This window comes from Phaethon aethereus (assembly GCF_964289735.1).
Source record: "Phaethon aethereus genome assembly, chromosome: 2".
NCBI classification, from domain to species: Eukaryota; Metazoa; Chordata; class Aves; order Phaethontiformes; family Phaethontidae; genus Phaethon; species Phaethon aethereus.
This window is the reverse complement of record NC_138582.1, coordinates 80,926,645-80,942,692: the sequence shown is the minus strand read 5'-3', so window position 1 is coordinate 80,942,692 and position 16,048 is coordinate 80,926,645. Positions and strand designations below refer to the sequence as shown.

At 39.5% G+C, this 16,048-nt stretch overlaps 1 protein-coding gene across 1 annotated transcript in view; it reads left to right on the top strand.

Annotated features, from left to right (window-relative positions):
* The window catches only part of SEMA5A (semaphorin 5A), a gene marked incomplete at both ends in the record, with an annotated part of 362,797 nt that overhangs the window by 138,002 nt on the left and 208,747 nt on the right, over window positions 1-16,048 (top strand). The window contains 1 exon segment of the mRNA XM_082015378.1: window positions 15,031-15,076. Coding sequence (XP_081871504.1) covers window positions 15,031-15,076 — 46 coding nt within the window.

Sequence of the window (16,048 nt, the reverse complement as noted above, 5' to 3'; positions counted from 1 at the left end):
CCTGAAGTGGGCTATTCTGTGTACTTATGTTGATTTTTCTATTCTGTAAACTGCCAAATGAAATTAGACATGAGGCTGTCAGCTGGTGCTGTTCCATAAAGACAGCCAGCGTAAGTCAGAGCTGCCTGAGCCTCTCCTCCCTGTCATGGAATTGTGTGTTGGATCAAAGCACACTGCACAGAGCTCTATAACCAATGAAAAAATGTTGGTTCCCCCCCCGCCCCTTTATTTTTTTCTCCACACTGTTCACTTGGGCTCCAAATCTCAGCAAAGAATATGCTCATTTAAACTTGTGCTTTTGATGAAGTCTTTTGAATCACTATGGGATAAGCTTTGGATGATTTTGTTGAATAGTCAGTGACTATGAAAAAATGCCAGCTGCCAATTCTGCCTTTTGCAAAAGACCCAATGCAATAAAAGCTATAGGATTCATTTGGTTTCTCTGTAAGTTTATGCTGCTTCAGAGTTTCATATCTCCTGGCTAAAATTGCAAAATTAAAAATAGTCAGTGTTTTTAAAATCACAATGGAAATCTTTATTTTCCACAGTCCAGTATAGCTGGCTGTTACTCGTTCACAGAATTTGTTGGATTTTTCTTTTCCTTATTCTGCATTTCCATTCTAAATTCTAAGCTTTTCCACAGTGCTGTTGTGTTTGGCCTCACTTTAGGATACCTGCCCCTGCTAGCAGGTTTCTCTAATGGTACATATTATTGATATTAGCATGTCCTTTTTACTCCACATTTTTCTCTTCTTGAAGTGTTGTGCCAGACTATATGGTGAAAGTCACTGTATGTCATAGAGTCATAGACTCGGAGACTAGCAACCAGTTGTCAGGGTGCTGTAGTCCCAAAAATGCAAGTGTTGATCTTACTGGTTATGCACCTTTTGCATGTAGTCCACACTACCATGTAGAATTAAACAGTTAGCTGAGAATATGATGTTGAGTTTTCTGCTCGTTTGCAGAAGTGGTGTTTGCAGCCTTTCATAGTCTCAACTATGAAAATGTACTGATTGTAGTTATCCTTCACCTAGGGCCATCTGGATGGAGCATTAATATTACTATACTAGTGCTATGGCCTGTGGATAAAATTTTAGTACAAGTTTGTTGCACATCTGCATCACAGGATTCACATATCTGAAGAGTGCTCAGAAGAATTAATTTTCTGTCCTAAGCCACAAATGTGCTCTCTCATAAAGACTGAAGAGAATGCACTGTTAATTCCTCCTTCCTGGTGAAATAGCTTTTGATATAGTTACTTCTCTTAGGATATTCCAACAATTTTTTTTTTTATCTTCTTGTACTAACATGTCGGTACTGAAAAACTAATAACTGAGTTTTCAGTAAGATCTGAACAGTTAAAAGTTCCTGTTCAGTTGTGAAAAAGATAATTTGTAGCTCTCTAACATGGTTTTCCCTTCTCTACCCAATCAGTGGTAGATAAGGGAAATGTGCAATGTGGCACATGGCAAAGCTATAAATTAATTTACATTACTCAGTTCACACTGCCAAGAGAAGTACTCCCATTATGATTTACTTGTCCAGCATTCAAACAACAAGGGTTGTTGCTTGCAACTGTATGCTTCTGCTTTAGTAAGGTTGTGCTCTCCTAAACCAGAGGAATAATTTTTGCAGCCAGGAGCTGCGTCCTGGCTCAGCTTAAGTTTAGAATTTATTTTCATCACCTTAGTGGAGTTTAGTGAAGTCTTCCCCCAAATTTTTCTGTCTTAGAAACCAAACAAAACAATGTTGTGAAAATTTGACACTACTGGAAATTTTTAATACCCTTTTCCATCACTCATATTCACTGCTGGTGATTCTTTTCCATTTTTTACGTTCTACAGCCTCTAAAGAGGTTCATGACTTGTTTGTCACAGTCACAGAATCATTAAGGTTGGAAAAGACCTTTAAGATCATCAACACCACCCAACACCACCATGCCCACTAACGTGGGCACCAACCAACACCACCAACACCCACATGCCCTCATCCTTCTCTTTTCCAGACTAAACAACCCCAGTTCCCTCAGCTGCTCCTCATAAAACTTGTGCTCTAGACCCTTCACCAGCTTTGTTGCCCTTCTCTGGATGTGCTCCAGCACCTCAACGTCCTTCTTGCAGTGAGGGGCCCAAGACTGAACACAGGATTCAAGGTGTGGCCTCACCAGTGCCGAGTACAGGGGCACAATCACTTCCCTACTCCTGCTGGCCACACTATTTCCAATACAGGCCAGGACGCCTTTGGCCTTCTTGGCCACCTGGGCACACTGCTGGCTCATGTTCAGCCGGGTGTCACCCAGCACCCTCAGGTCTCCAGCCACTCCTCCCCAAGCCTATAGTGTTGCCTGGGGTTGTTGTGATCGAAGTGCAGGACCCTGCACTTGGCCTTGTTAAGCCTCATACAGCTGACATTGGCCCACTGATCCATCCTGTCCAGATCCCTCTGCAGAGCCTTCCTGCCCTCCAGCAGATCAACACTCCTGCCCAACTTGGTGTCATCTGCAGACTTGCTGAGGGAGCACTTGATCCCCTAATTCAGGTCATTGATAAAGATACTGAACAAGACTGGCCCCAAAACTGAGCCCTGGGGAACACCGCTTGTGACCGGCCACCAAGTGGATTTAACGCCGTTCACCACAACTCTCTGGGCTTGGCCGTCCAGCCAGTTCTTTACCCAGCGAAGAATACACCTGTCTAAGCCACGAGCCGCCAGTTTCTCCAGGAGAATGCTGGGAGACGCTGTCAAAGGCTCTACTAAAGTCCAAGTAGACAACATCCACAGCCTTTCCCTCATCCACGAGGCGGGTCACCTGGTCATAGAAGGATATCAAGTTGGTCAAGCAGGACCTGCCTTTAATGAACCCATGCTGGCTGGGCCTGATCCCTTGGTTGTCGTGTATGTGCCGTGTGAGCACCCTCAAGATGAACTTCTCCATAATCTTCCCCGGTACCAGGGTCAGGCTTGTCTTAATAAGCAAGGTAGCATAGATCCCAGCTGGTATCCAGACTGCATCATCAAATGTCATGCAGCTATGTAAAAAGACAGATATGATCCCATCATGCTTCAAAAGGTGTCTCCTGTAGTGACACAGAACTATAGACATCGTCGCATAAGGTACTTGGGAGACTTAAACTGTAGTAGTGTGTAGTATTCTTCTTATATATGCTTAAACAAGTTTAACCAAAATTAGAAAGACATGTAGGGAAGGGCTGCTAAAAGACGAATAAGAGGGTTGGAATTGTAGTGCAGAAAAACAAAGGCTGAGCGTGTGTGCAGTGCCTGCCCATAAATCTGTCAGCAGGTCCATCTAGGAAAGGAAATAGCTGTATAAACTACACAGAAGTGTTGGCAGAAAACCAAATCAGTTTAAGTTGGCTATGGGTAATTTATTCAAGAAACAATGATTTTTGCCACATTTTACCAGTGTGAACAAAACAAGAAGAGAAATAGTTTTGAGATAGAGATCTCTAAATATATGAAAGGGACATTATTCTACAGTATTTGCCCTAGCAGACAATGACTAGGAAGGTAATTACTAGTCCTATATTGCTAAGATTAGTCTTCCCTGTCCACTTTGGGGGAAAAAAGGTGGTCTTCTGATGTCTGTGAGCATTCTGTAGCTGCTGTGCAAAAATAGATTTTTTTTTTTTACAAGTTTATCTATCCCCCCCCCGCCTCCTGCAGGCTTTTTTCTAGTCCTTGTGAGAAGTGTCTGTTTGGTAACTTATTTTGTTCTGCAAAATGTCCAGTTCTGCTATAGGTCTTGAGTTGATTCATTCAGAGTCTCCCAGTCTTATTTCAGTTTCCTTACACCATCTGCAGTGATCTATGAATGTTACTACTCCAATACTAGCACACACCTTCACTTTAATCATCCAGTCTTCCCTAACACTGATATTTCCCTTGTGCTGAGAAGTTGTGTGAGATTTGGAGCCACCACCTCCTTTCCCTCTCCCACCATCCCCATTAGGGATGGAGGCTGCTGATCCCAGTGAAGTTTGGTTTTCGCACAGACTGACATTTGTAGAGTGTGCAGAGTCATGTTTCTCTGAACGCAATAGAAATAATGAACTGAAGTCCATTTTGTTCACCTTTAAAATACCTCACAAATCCTGCACCTCAACTGTGGAGAGTGTCTTTAAGTCTTAGGTCACACTCATATGTGTTTCCTACCACGAAGTCATAGAATCGTAGAATAGTTTGGGTTGGAAGAGACTTTTAAAGGCCATCTAGTCCAACACCCCTACAATGAGCAGGGACATTCTCAACTTAGGTTGCTCAGAGCCCTGTCCAATCTGACCTTGAATGTTTCCTACCACCTCTCTGGGAAACCTGTGCCAGTGTTTCACCACCCTTGTTGTGAAAAAATTTCTTTGTTCTATCTAGTCTAAATCTGCCCTCTTTTAGTTTAAAACCATTACCCCTTGTCCTATTGCTGCAGGCCCTGCTAAGAAGTCTGTCCCCATCTTTCTTAGAAGCCCCCTTTAAGTACTGGAAGGCTGCAATGTTTTCTCCAGGCTGAACAACCCCAACTCTCTCAGCCTGTCCTCACGGGGCAGGTGTTCCATGCTTCTGATCATTTTTGTGGCCTCTTCTTGACCCACTCCAACAGGTCCATGTTTTTCCTGTGCTAAGGGTTCCAGAGCTGGACGCAGGACTCCAGGTGGGGTCTCCCCAGAGTGGAGCAGAGGGGCAGAATCACCTCCCTCCACCTGCTAGCCACACTGCTTTGCATGCAGCCCAGGATACGGTTGGCCTCCTGGGCTGCGAGTGCAAACTGCCGGCTCATGTCCAGCTTTTCATCCATCAGTGCCCCCAAGTCCTTCTCAGCAGGGCTGCTCTCAATCCCTTCATCCCCCAGCCTGTACTGATACCGGGGGTTGCCCTGACCCCGGTGCAGGGTCCTGGGTTGGGGCAACCTCAAGAGGTTCACACAGGCCCATTCCATGAGCTTGTCCAGGTCCCTCTGGATGGCATCCCATCCCTCAGGCTTGTCGACCACACCACTCAGCTTGGTGTCATCTGCAAATTTGCTGAGGGTGCGCTTGATCCCGCTGTCTAAAGTCCAGTGCCTTTTAGTAGTGACTGCTTTAGTTTCTGAATATTGCTATATAGTACAGGTTCAATTATACCTCCTGCTTTAACTGTAAAAGGAGCTAGCACAAAATTCAAGTTTAATGAGGCTTGCACATGTCTTTGTGAGTCACCTGACAGTCATTAACGCCTTCCAGTGTAACAGGTCTACCTAATAACATATATTGGATCTGAAGAGTAAGTGTTGTAATGCTGTAAATGTTGTAAAATGCGTAAATGTTGTAAAAGGAGATGTATGTGTACTATTGGTGAGGGTTTCAGAGAGAGAGGAATAGCTTCTAAAATGACTGAAGTGTTAGCCAGGATCTCAGTAACAACCTGCAGCTTCTCTGCTTGCCTGGGACATTTTTGCACAAGTTGCCTGTGTAGAAAAATTCATTTAGATAGCTTGAGAAAAGGGGGAGAGGGGTAGAGGAGGTGGGGACAGACAGGAGGAAAGACAGAGGGAGAAAGTTATCTTGCCTGACTTTGATGAAACAGCACAAAGTGCATAGTGAAGACAAGTGAAGATTGCAGTTCAATTTATGAAGCTGAATTAAGGGAAGAAGAATGATTTTTTTATAGTTGCTGGGTTTAAAATTTGCATTTGAAGAATGTGACAGATTTTTTAGTGTTATGTCAATTTGGTCTAGATTTAATGTAAAAGGAACCTTTTTCTTGATAAGTATGTGCTAAATTGTAAGAGATTATACATTTATGTAAAACAGGAAAAAAAAAGATTGGTGAGAAACACTCTACAGAGAGAATTCAGTATGAAAGTAGAACAGTTGTTAGTACATTACGAAGAATATTGGCTTTTGACACAGGGCCATGGAGCTATGTTCCCATGAAACCGTATCTTTACAATTTACCCCAGGCATTGTTCTTACCATCACATATGACCTGGCAGATAACAATTAATGAGTTCTCTTGCAATCTGAAACCTTCTAGGGAATTCATTTGTTTTCTTAAAAAAAAACCTATGGCAAGGCAGAATTTACTTTTATAATTAGGTGGCATCAGCGAAGCATTACTCTTAGGGCATTAGCTCCTCAGTAAAGTCAAAGAAATGAGAGACTGCTTGTTTATCTTATTCTGGTAAATCCTGATAAAATATTCAGATTAATATTTCACTGTTATTACTGACTTAGCATCTCATTAAATATGATAATGATTTCTGTATTTTGAAATGCCAGTAAGGATGGAGATTCATGGATTTCCCCCAAAACAGCCTTGCCTTTTTTTTCTATGTGGAAGTGCTTTGCTATGTCTCCTGCAGTGTTTTCTTTGTTTCCTTCCCGGAAAGGTCAACTGAGGGAGGGGAAAAGACAAGCTCAGGGAGAGAATACAGCAGTGTCTGAATTGCCCTGGAAAATTGTGCATTGCTTTTTTGTCTCCTTGTTCCCTGACAATGCACTAAATACTTATCAGCTCTAGTATTTATAAATCAAAAATTCTTAAAAGTGTTCCAGCCATTTTGGCAAAACAAGAGTCAACTAGAAGCATGCCTCACACCCAGTAGGTTAGAGCAAAAATGATGAGGTTCAAAATAATTAGTTACATTTTCCTTTTGATCCATTCTTTTTTCTCTTTTTTTTTTTTTTTGGTGACTTTTTTTCTTAATGTCTTTATTCAGACCATACAGGAGGAATTATGGCAGAAGAAACTTGTTTGTTTAAAGGAAAAGTTAAGTAATCCTCCACTTCCCAAGCCTCTTGTGCTTGAAATTATGAACCGGTAGAAGCCTACCTGGAGTTCATTCTTAAGATGTGGTAATTTATTTTTTAAAATTCAAGTTGGTCTAGTTCAGCTATACTTTAAAACTGTATAGTTATTTATCAGAAATGTGTCTCAAGACTATTCAACTTTGTTTTTAATTGGATAATATATATTTATTTAGACATATCTTACATTATTTTTTACACAGAGCATCCTAATAATGGTGGCTTTCTCCTGTATGGTCTTCTGCAAGTTAATTAAACTTGCTTTGAGGATTATAACTTGCTTTGAGGTGGCTTATTGCCTCAGTCACTCCTTATCTTGCTGATGAAGTATTGTAACAGTATGCCTTTTCACTTAATTAGATGTGTGTTTGGGAACATTAATTTGAACCATTACCACTACTTGCCATAATAACAGACAGGCAAATTAAAGGATTCATTAATAGTGGTTTAAGACTCTCTAATAAAGGAATAAATAACTGAACAGGTTTGCTTCTTCCTGTTGTCTGCACTCAGCAGGAGAATCTGAGAGCTTCTTGTTAATGAGGTGCTCTGAGCGCTACATATTGGGAGCATATACAAGCACTAGGAATTAGTGCTATGCTCTTTGAACATCCATCTGTGTTTTATTGCTCGTTTAACACTTGGTTCAGGGTAATCAATGTCTGTCCTTCCACTGATTGATCTGATCTAATCTAAGGTATCATTTAATGTTAAATCTGAGAGAAATTACCATCCTACTGATGCAGAAAGAGGAAGGTCTTCCTCCCCCTACTGCTTCTCTCTCCTACCTTGCTAATGTGTTCCTAAATATTTTTAAAAGCTAGTGCTTTGTACCTCTGCTGCTCATGCCTTTTTCCACTATGCAATTTTCTCCTCCTTTGCATCAGCTCTGGTAATGCCTGGTTGCAGAGTAATACTAGTCAGTTCACTAACCCCACAATAATGACTCGTTTTCTTGTGCTGATTTAATGTCTTGCCATTTTAATTAGTGGAACTAACATGATGCATCAACAGAGGAGACTTGGAGTTGACTCAGAGTAAGATGAAAAGAGAAATGGCAGGGGTAAATGGAACTTCTTTGGCAGAGAACACAGCTATTTCAGTGCAAGCCATCTTTAGACATTACATCAGATGAGTGGTTTTCTGAAGGTACCTGTCTTTAGTAGAAGTCCTGACTTAATGTATACACACTTGATCTGTGCTAGTAGTAGGACATGTCCTGCTGCAGAATATGACAACTTGTGCCTTCTCTTGGTTGCCAGTTAGACTGTTCTCATGTCAGTTAGCTGCTCCTTTCTTCTGCAGTGAATGTTAGTCCAAACATACAGTTTCTGTCCTACGTCGCCAGCAGTTTGGTCCTTGCCGAACTTGTCTACTTGTGTGTGCCTTTGTGGCACTGGAATGCAGGGGAGGGAGCTGCCAGCTGGCCAGAGGCTGGTAACCCTGATACAGAAGACGTCCCAGAGAGGTACCACTCGGAGCAGCAGTCAGGTCTGTGAAGGACTGTCCCCTGCCTCTGAAACGCTGGTGCCTTGCATGAGTTACTGCAGCGCCCGTGTGGCTGCACTTGAATGGCTGCACTCATCTTGTGAGAGGGCTGCTCAGATGCTGGGCAGGTGTGTGGGCCTTAGTCCTCTTTCTAAGAGTGCAGTCAGAAAATTTAACAGTGCAATGATGCATACTGTGTATGTGACCATCACCTCTCAAAATCTGATGGGAGCAAGATTGCGTTTTATGTAGAGATGTTTTGACATCATGTGCTTACCTTGGTATGCATCCTGCTTCTGAATTTCCCATGCACAGCGAGCTTCCACTGAAGGGAAGGGCTCTGTTGAAAACTAATGGCTCTACCAGAGGCCTATAGCATGATCGCAGGAGGGAAGTTAAAGGCTGGCTTTGAAAATGTGGGCCATTGAGTTTAGTATCTCTTTCCTTTAAGTACCTTTAGCATTAACATGATCACTTACATAATTTTTGATCATTTTGTTGTTGCAGATTCTTTTCTTAATAAAATAATAAAACAAAAATGAAGTCTAAACTTAGTCTACCTAGACTTTTTACCTTTTCCCCCATCTCTTTCACAGAAGAAAACCCAGCTCAAGCAAACTTTATTTGACAAAGTTGATTACCATAGGAAAGGAGGCCACAAAAGGTGTGAACTGTCTAAAATTTCTGTTTATTTAAGCCCATTGCCATTATTGGGTTTTTTTGAGGAGATATAGCAGCAGCATTTAAATTTAATTTCAAATTCATCTTGAAAAGAAACAGAAGATTAATATGTTGAACAATGAAATGGTAAAAAAACCACAGAGGATTTGCATGGCTGTTTATGTGGGTGGGTGCTATACAGTGTATGCCATATCTTCCAAAATGTAAAAACTGGGGGCATGAACTTCGAGATATGTGTTGCAACATTAATTAAAGATTTGGTCAGCCACAGTTATGAAATACAGGGTTAATGTTTTGGTTGAGGTGATATTTCAGGATAAAGTTGAACCCAACAACAACTTAATAAATAGCTGAGTAAGCTCACAAACTTATCTGGACTAAAGCCTGATATTCAGAAAAACCTCGATCGGCATGCATCAGAGATGCACAGGTGACAAATATTCTGAGGCCATCTCCAGCTGGGGAACGTGGGTGCTGTGTGTGAGAAGCAGAGGCCAACAGGAGAAGACAGTAATACATGTTTGAGATGACATGCCATGATGGAACTTCAGGAGGAGAGCGAGCTCCAGAGCTGCAGAGACAGGACACTGGTGCCTTTCTGCTTTTCCTGGAGAAGCCTGTGGCAAGGAATACACAGAAGTGATGCCTGGCTGTTGTTGGACATCTGTGCAGGAGTGCTATGTTCTAGGATCCCTAGTCACTGCTGAGGCTGTATGTGGAGCCACAAGGAAGTGAATGCAGTATAATTTGCTGATCCTGAAGAGCAACTGTCAGGGAAAGAAATCGGATTTTACAGGACCTTTGAGTGGATTCATTTAATTTATAAAGGGATTCTTTCCTAATTGAATCCAGTAGTGTTTTTCTTACTCTGTTTGACAGGTCCAGTGTCTCACTGGTCAGCCTGTGATCAAATGAGTCTTCCTTTTGACCTTTTGAATGCTAATAAAACACGGTTAGTCTTTCATTTATCGAGAACGCTTGTAATTTTAGAAATTATTAAAAAAGAGCAATAAGATGACGAAAGATCACTTCACCATAATTTTTAAGGTTGAATTAGCATGACCAGCTAGTCTCTGTGTATATGCTGTTTTCACATCATTAGCATTTATCAGTAAGCTACTTAGTTCATTATTCTCATTTGCTGAGACTTCTATTTCCTGCAAAATGCAGACAAAAATTACTTATTGACCATTCTGCTTTTCATTATAATAATTTGGCCATTTTCATATAATAGTTCAACTAGTCCACTTTGATTAGGTTTCTTTTATTTCCAGTGTATCATCCTTGGCTTTTTCACATATTTTTCGTATCGTATCTTAATATAACCAAATGAATTTTTTACATCATTAATTTTTATTTATATTGATTATCTCTATTCCTCCCATTCTTCTTTATTTTTCTTTTTTTGTTTTATTTCAAATTGCTTATTTTACTACCCTGCAGAACTAGAAGCTTTCACCCAAAACTTTCCTGTCTTGATTGTGGACTCGTGACTTTTTTGCTTAATAGTTGTTTCTTACAGACCTTATACTTTTCATTTTCAGTTTTAATATTTTTTTGTTCCAGTAAACTGAATAAAAGTTTCTTCTTTCATGTGCAATAGTTTCTTGCAAGAAGTGCACAGGAACGAGTCTTTTACTGTTTTATTTCCAGGAGATTTGGCAGCATATCTGGTCATGCCTTGAGTTTCTGGGTCTGCTGCAACCCCTATTTCAATTGCAAATACATATGGGGGCTTGGGGTGTGGTGATTTGTTTTGCTATTTTTTGAGTTTTTCAAAAGCTTAGTCTAGAGTAAGTTTTCCTAAGCTGTATGTGCCACCTTAATCTTCTTCTAATTCCTGTCTATGTTTAATGCAAAAGTATTTATTGTTGTTGTGTTCACATTTTATACCTTGCCATTTCACAAAGAAAAGGTAAAATGCTGGAGTTAACAACCATTACTAACTTGCTATACTTCTGAATCTTTATGGGTTTTCAGTTGATTTTTGACATGGACTTGTTTAGGAACATGCAGCAGATTAGTTTTATACTTTCTTCTGTAGTCATACTGAAAGTATTCACTGCAATAGGTCAAAATACATTGTTGTCAAGGAGGTGACTGGAGCATGCTTTTTGTGGTGCTTCATTCAGGTCCCATCAATACCAGTGGAAGTCTTTCCCATTGAGTTTGAGCAAGCTCTAGATTAACTGGTGTTCTTTACCCCAGTTCATCTAGTTGTTCAGTTCTGTGAATGTAAAGCAAATGCTTATTGCCTGATGGCTATCTGAAAGAATATTTGATGCTGCTTTATCTCCAAGTTAGTTGTCTGTCTTCTCATTACAGTGTCCTTCTGTTTGCAGATTTATGTAATATATTTGCTTTCCTCATTCGTTAAGCACCAAATGGAAACAAATTTACCAATTACCACCAGTGTCAAATCAGTTTAATTTCAGCACGTAAATTTCTATTTGTCTTGCTTTTATCTCCACCATATTTGAACAGAGACAGGCCTACGTGATAAGAGGTCCGTATCTGTGCTTCAGAAATGTACTTGGTCATTTTATTTCACACCTTTTGTTGCCTTAAAAGCACAAACTCAGTAAAATAAAGCTAAATAGAGGTTGAAAAATGGCAATTCAGGGCATAATCTCAATAATGTATTGAAAAAAGTATTGTCACCAGCATGTGAGCAGCATAATGACTCTGCATGTCATGAAAATCGGCACTGACTTTTTCTTTGGACTGCCAGATTTATTAATACCATGTTTCCAGTGTGTTTTTTTACTGTCATGCTTATGTTGTATCTTTTTTTTAGTTTTTACTCATATATGTCCGTTTTGAATGAGTTCTTGCATGTTAGAGGTGCATTCCTTAGAATATTTAGCTATTGTATTTGTATGGCTAAACATAGTCCTGCAGGTTTTGCTGAAGTGGACACATTTAGATAGGAATAGCTCTGATTGCTCTCTGAGTACTAATTTGCCGCTTCTCCTAGCATTATTCATGTAGTCACAGTCACTCTCTGTTGTTCATTTGCCCAGTTTACCTCTATGTTGCAAAGGTGTAATGTTTTCAGTCTTGCACATTGCTTTTCTTCTTTCTTCCCCCCCCCCCCCCCCATTGGCTTTATAAAGCTGAAAATAATATATTAATTTGTTAATGGCAGCAACAGAAAGTTGAAAAATGTACACTAATCTCTGGCTGTTGGCTCGTTCACTTGAATATAGACATTTCAGTCTCCTTAACACTTTACAGTGTCAATATTTCTAATTCCACACTGGATATATTGATGAGTAGAAGTGTTCTGCTGTACTACACAGGGTAGAAATCTGATTTTCTAGGAAAGAAAATCCACAACTTTCAGCATGTTTTTCTTCAGGATGACACTGTGTTTATGTATTTATTCATTTAAAATTTTTACAATTTGGGACAATAGCTTACTTTTTAATAGGCTGAAATGATGTCAAGATGAAAGACCATAAAAAAAAAATTACTAATTCAATAGTTTGTGTTAAAATGCCAAATCAGTGATAAATCTTCAGTAGGTATCTCAAGATGAAGTACACATAGAGATGACACTATGCAAAGTACTGACCTGAAAACTAAAAGTGTGAGATCAGGCTTTCTGCCCATGTATTCTGCAACAGAGACTGCATTTATTTTTGGTGTGAGATGGGGCATTTATGTGCCACTCCTGTGTGTCTGATACCGCTGAGTTAAGAAAACAGTTTATACCTGCTGAGGATGCAGTTCAATTTCTCTGGAAGAAAAAAAGTTGTTCTGCTCCTGTAAGTGGAAACAAAGATTTGCAGCAGCAGTGAAGTTGTAGGTTTCTTTAACTTCGATATCTGGAGTGAAAGAAGAACAATCAGTGATGGTTGATGGCAGTTTATATGCTTACATGAGATGAGCAGCGGGCTGCTGAATATTTCTGAGCAGGACATTTTTCAGATATGAAGATATTTTGTGTCCTTACAGAGAGAGTATAGATGGGTTAGAAAGACTGTAGGCGTCATGTCCTGACATTTCAGTGAAAGTCTTTCAAAGTCAACTTGCACTTACCTTACGGATGAAGCTTTGTGTAAAGATTGTCCTGCAATGTACTGTTTTCTTTGTTTACTCATTTCAGGTCTCTTCATGACTCAGACCCAAGTATTTTAGTTATTTCTTTATGGTGATTTATCTGTGCTAATAACAAATATTCTGTCTTTATTTAACTTTCTTCTGAATTTTTTCCCTTAAGAGCCTGCCTCTTGCATTTTGACTAATTCCCTTTAGCAGTATTCCTGGGAAAGACTAGTGACCTGATTCCTATATATCCACAATTTAAGTAGACCATATATGTACCAGAGTCAACAAATAAATACACATAGCTGCACCCCAGAGTCCATAAATAAAGCTGGCCATGATAGTGGTTGTGTTTCTGAGATACATGCTTTGAAAAATAATATTTTTCATTTTTAGACACTAAAAAAATGAGCGGAGATGTAAACTACGGGTCCTGACCACCTGTGCCCATTAGCAATACATAATGCCCCTTTGCAAAGAATTAGAATTATTATCTCAAAAAATGTGGCTTCTTTTTAATTTGGATTATACTTCTACCAGTTGCATGGATTTAATATGGCAGATAATTTGTGACTATTGCAAATATTTAAATTTAAAGTTTAAATTTAATAATCTCTTTGTTATCTGTTTTTTGTTACTTTAAGTGAATTTGTTGAAAACTTAGAAATTAGTGTTACAGATTTGTCATGAATGAATTAAAATTGAAGTAATTTATATTAATCTTTCAAAAATTTCTTTCATTTTATTTTTATTTATAAAACATAATCACTCTCTAGTGGCATTGGAAGATGAGAATTGCTTTAAATGAGGTAAAAGTTAGGCAGAAGAGGACTGAAGAATACTATATATGTGAAAATGTAGTAACCCGCCCCCACCAATGAAAAGACGAAAAAGGGGTGTGAGAAGAAACTAAAAAACAAAGAAAGAAAGTAAAAAAAATATTTGGGCAGGAGGAATATGGACGTGGAGCATGGAAGAGCCCTCTTGCAGACCTAGCACGAAAGGGGATCTGCACTGGAGAAGGATGTGCTGAAAGCAGTTGGAAGACGGCGTGGTATTTGCTCATTTTCATGAGGGTCACGGGCTGACACCATGAGCGCTGCCGACAGAGCTGGTTCACAGAGCCGGTGTAACAAGACAGCTGCTTTAACTAGATAGACACAGTAAGCTGGGAGGCTCGTGACCGACCACGTATATTGCACCAGTATGTGCTGAAGAAAGTGTTTTTGGTTGGTGGGGCGTGCTCACCCTTCTGAGTATCCTAACCCATCACTTCCCCACGTTTCAAGCAGTGCCTTTGCGTCACGTCTTGTTCGTGGTTTGCCTGAACTCCTCCCAGGTTCTGTAGGTGCAGTGATACTGCTGTAGAAAAAAAAGTGGAGTGAGAAATCCTTTTGCAATAAAAGCATGGGCTTTTGAAAAATATACTTGGTTTGTGTGTACCTCCTGCTGTATGTGGAAAAAAATCCTCGCGTTTCAAAGAAATTAGACTGGATATGACAGGACTTCAATCAGAATTGTGAAAACTCTGTGGCCTCTACAGACACTCCGTTATAATGGGATCCTTTGCTTCAGGCTTTACATATGTGTGGCTGAGCTAATTTCGTAAGGTTTCCGTCATTGTGGAGAGAAACGGACAGCTTTAATCTGCCTGTCCTCTTACTCTCATTTAGGCATCTAACACTGGTCGCACGAATCTGCCAAAGCACTGAGTATTTCTTCCCATTGATTCTAAAGGAAGACCGGAGCAATGACTCAGATGTACATGTATGCAGTATAAATATCTATTCATATGCAGGCAATCTTTCAAGCTGAAAATCTGTTTTAGTCCTTAGCCTGAAGGACTGTATGTTAAGACAGTCCCTGAAAGAATTCGGAGTCATGGCTATCCGTCACTTTTTAATTTTTTCCTTTTATATTCATTAATTATGTTTTTATTTAAACACTAGTAACTTTTTTTTTACTTAAACACTAGTAACAATTAATTATTATCTACTATTTTTTTTAACCCCAGAAACTACCTCTTCAGGTTGCAGCTTGAGGATCTCTCTCTAATACAGGTATGTTTTATGTTTGTTTTCTTAGTTCCTCTGCATGATGTAAGCAAGCAGATGTTTTAAAGCAGATAATCAAGATATTGATAAGCTTCATAACTACAGATAAATATGCATCTGTTGTTGTCCTCTTTGTGGCCCCATATTATATAAGTCCTATTATCCATTTTAATTCCAGATTAGCCTTTGTCCCAGGCCATACAGACCTGATGTTACCTTACTCTTTGCTGTGATTTTGTTGGAGTGGATCTATAAAAAACTGAGGCTGGGAAGGAGGATCATGTTCTCATAGAAAAGTGTTCCAACTTATTGTGCAGCTTCTGTATTTAGAATTTATTGTTATTATAGAGAAAATGTATTTTTTGAAATAATGATAAATAAAAAAAGTTATTCATACTTGCTGAAGTTAAATTAGGTAAATGAAACAGTAAATTTTCAAGGAAGAAATACAGCGCCAACACAGGTTTTCAGAATCTCAGTTTTGTATATAAGGCAGCTATCTGTGGTTTAAAACTTCTTAGAGCTTGGAAGGTGAAACAAAGCCTTTTAGAGGCAGTTAGGCTTCATAGAAAGGTAAGTGAGAATCCCTGATCAATATATTTTACCCTGAACATCATCTGAATTCCATACACCAGCAATCTCATCTTCCCTCAGTCTTCTGAGTGATGTTCCTTCCTTAGGTTTTGTTGGTTTTCTCTTTCATTATTTTTAGCCTTGGCATAATTTCTAACCTTCATCATTTTTGTGTTCTCAGCTCTATAAGTTGTTTTAGCAAATTTAATTAAGTTGGCTAACTTGTGAAGGTGTGGAATTAGAAAATCACAAGTGGTTTTTCATAAACTTTTCATTTATGCAATTTAACTGGTTTTAGATTCAGTACTGCGCCTGTTATTTCACAAAGTAACACTGTACAGTTAAATATGGAAAAGTAAAATACCTTCAGGTTAAGGCTTTCCTTGTGATTTGTAGAACACCTTG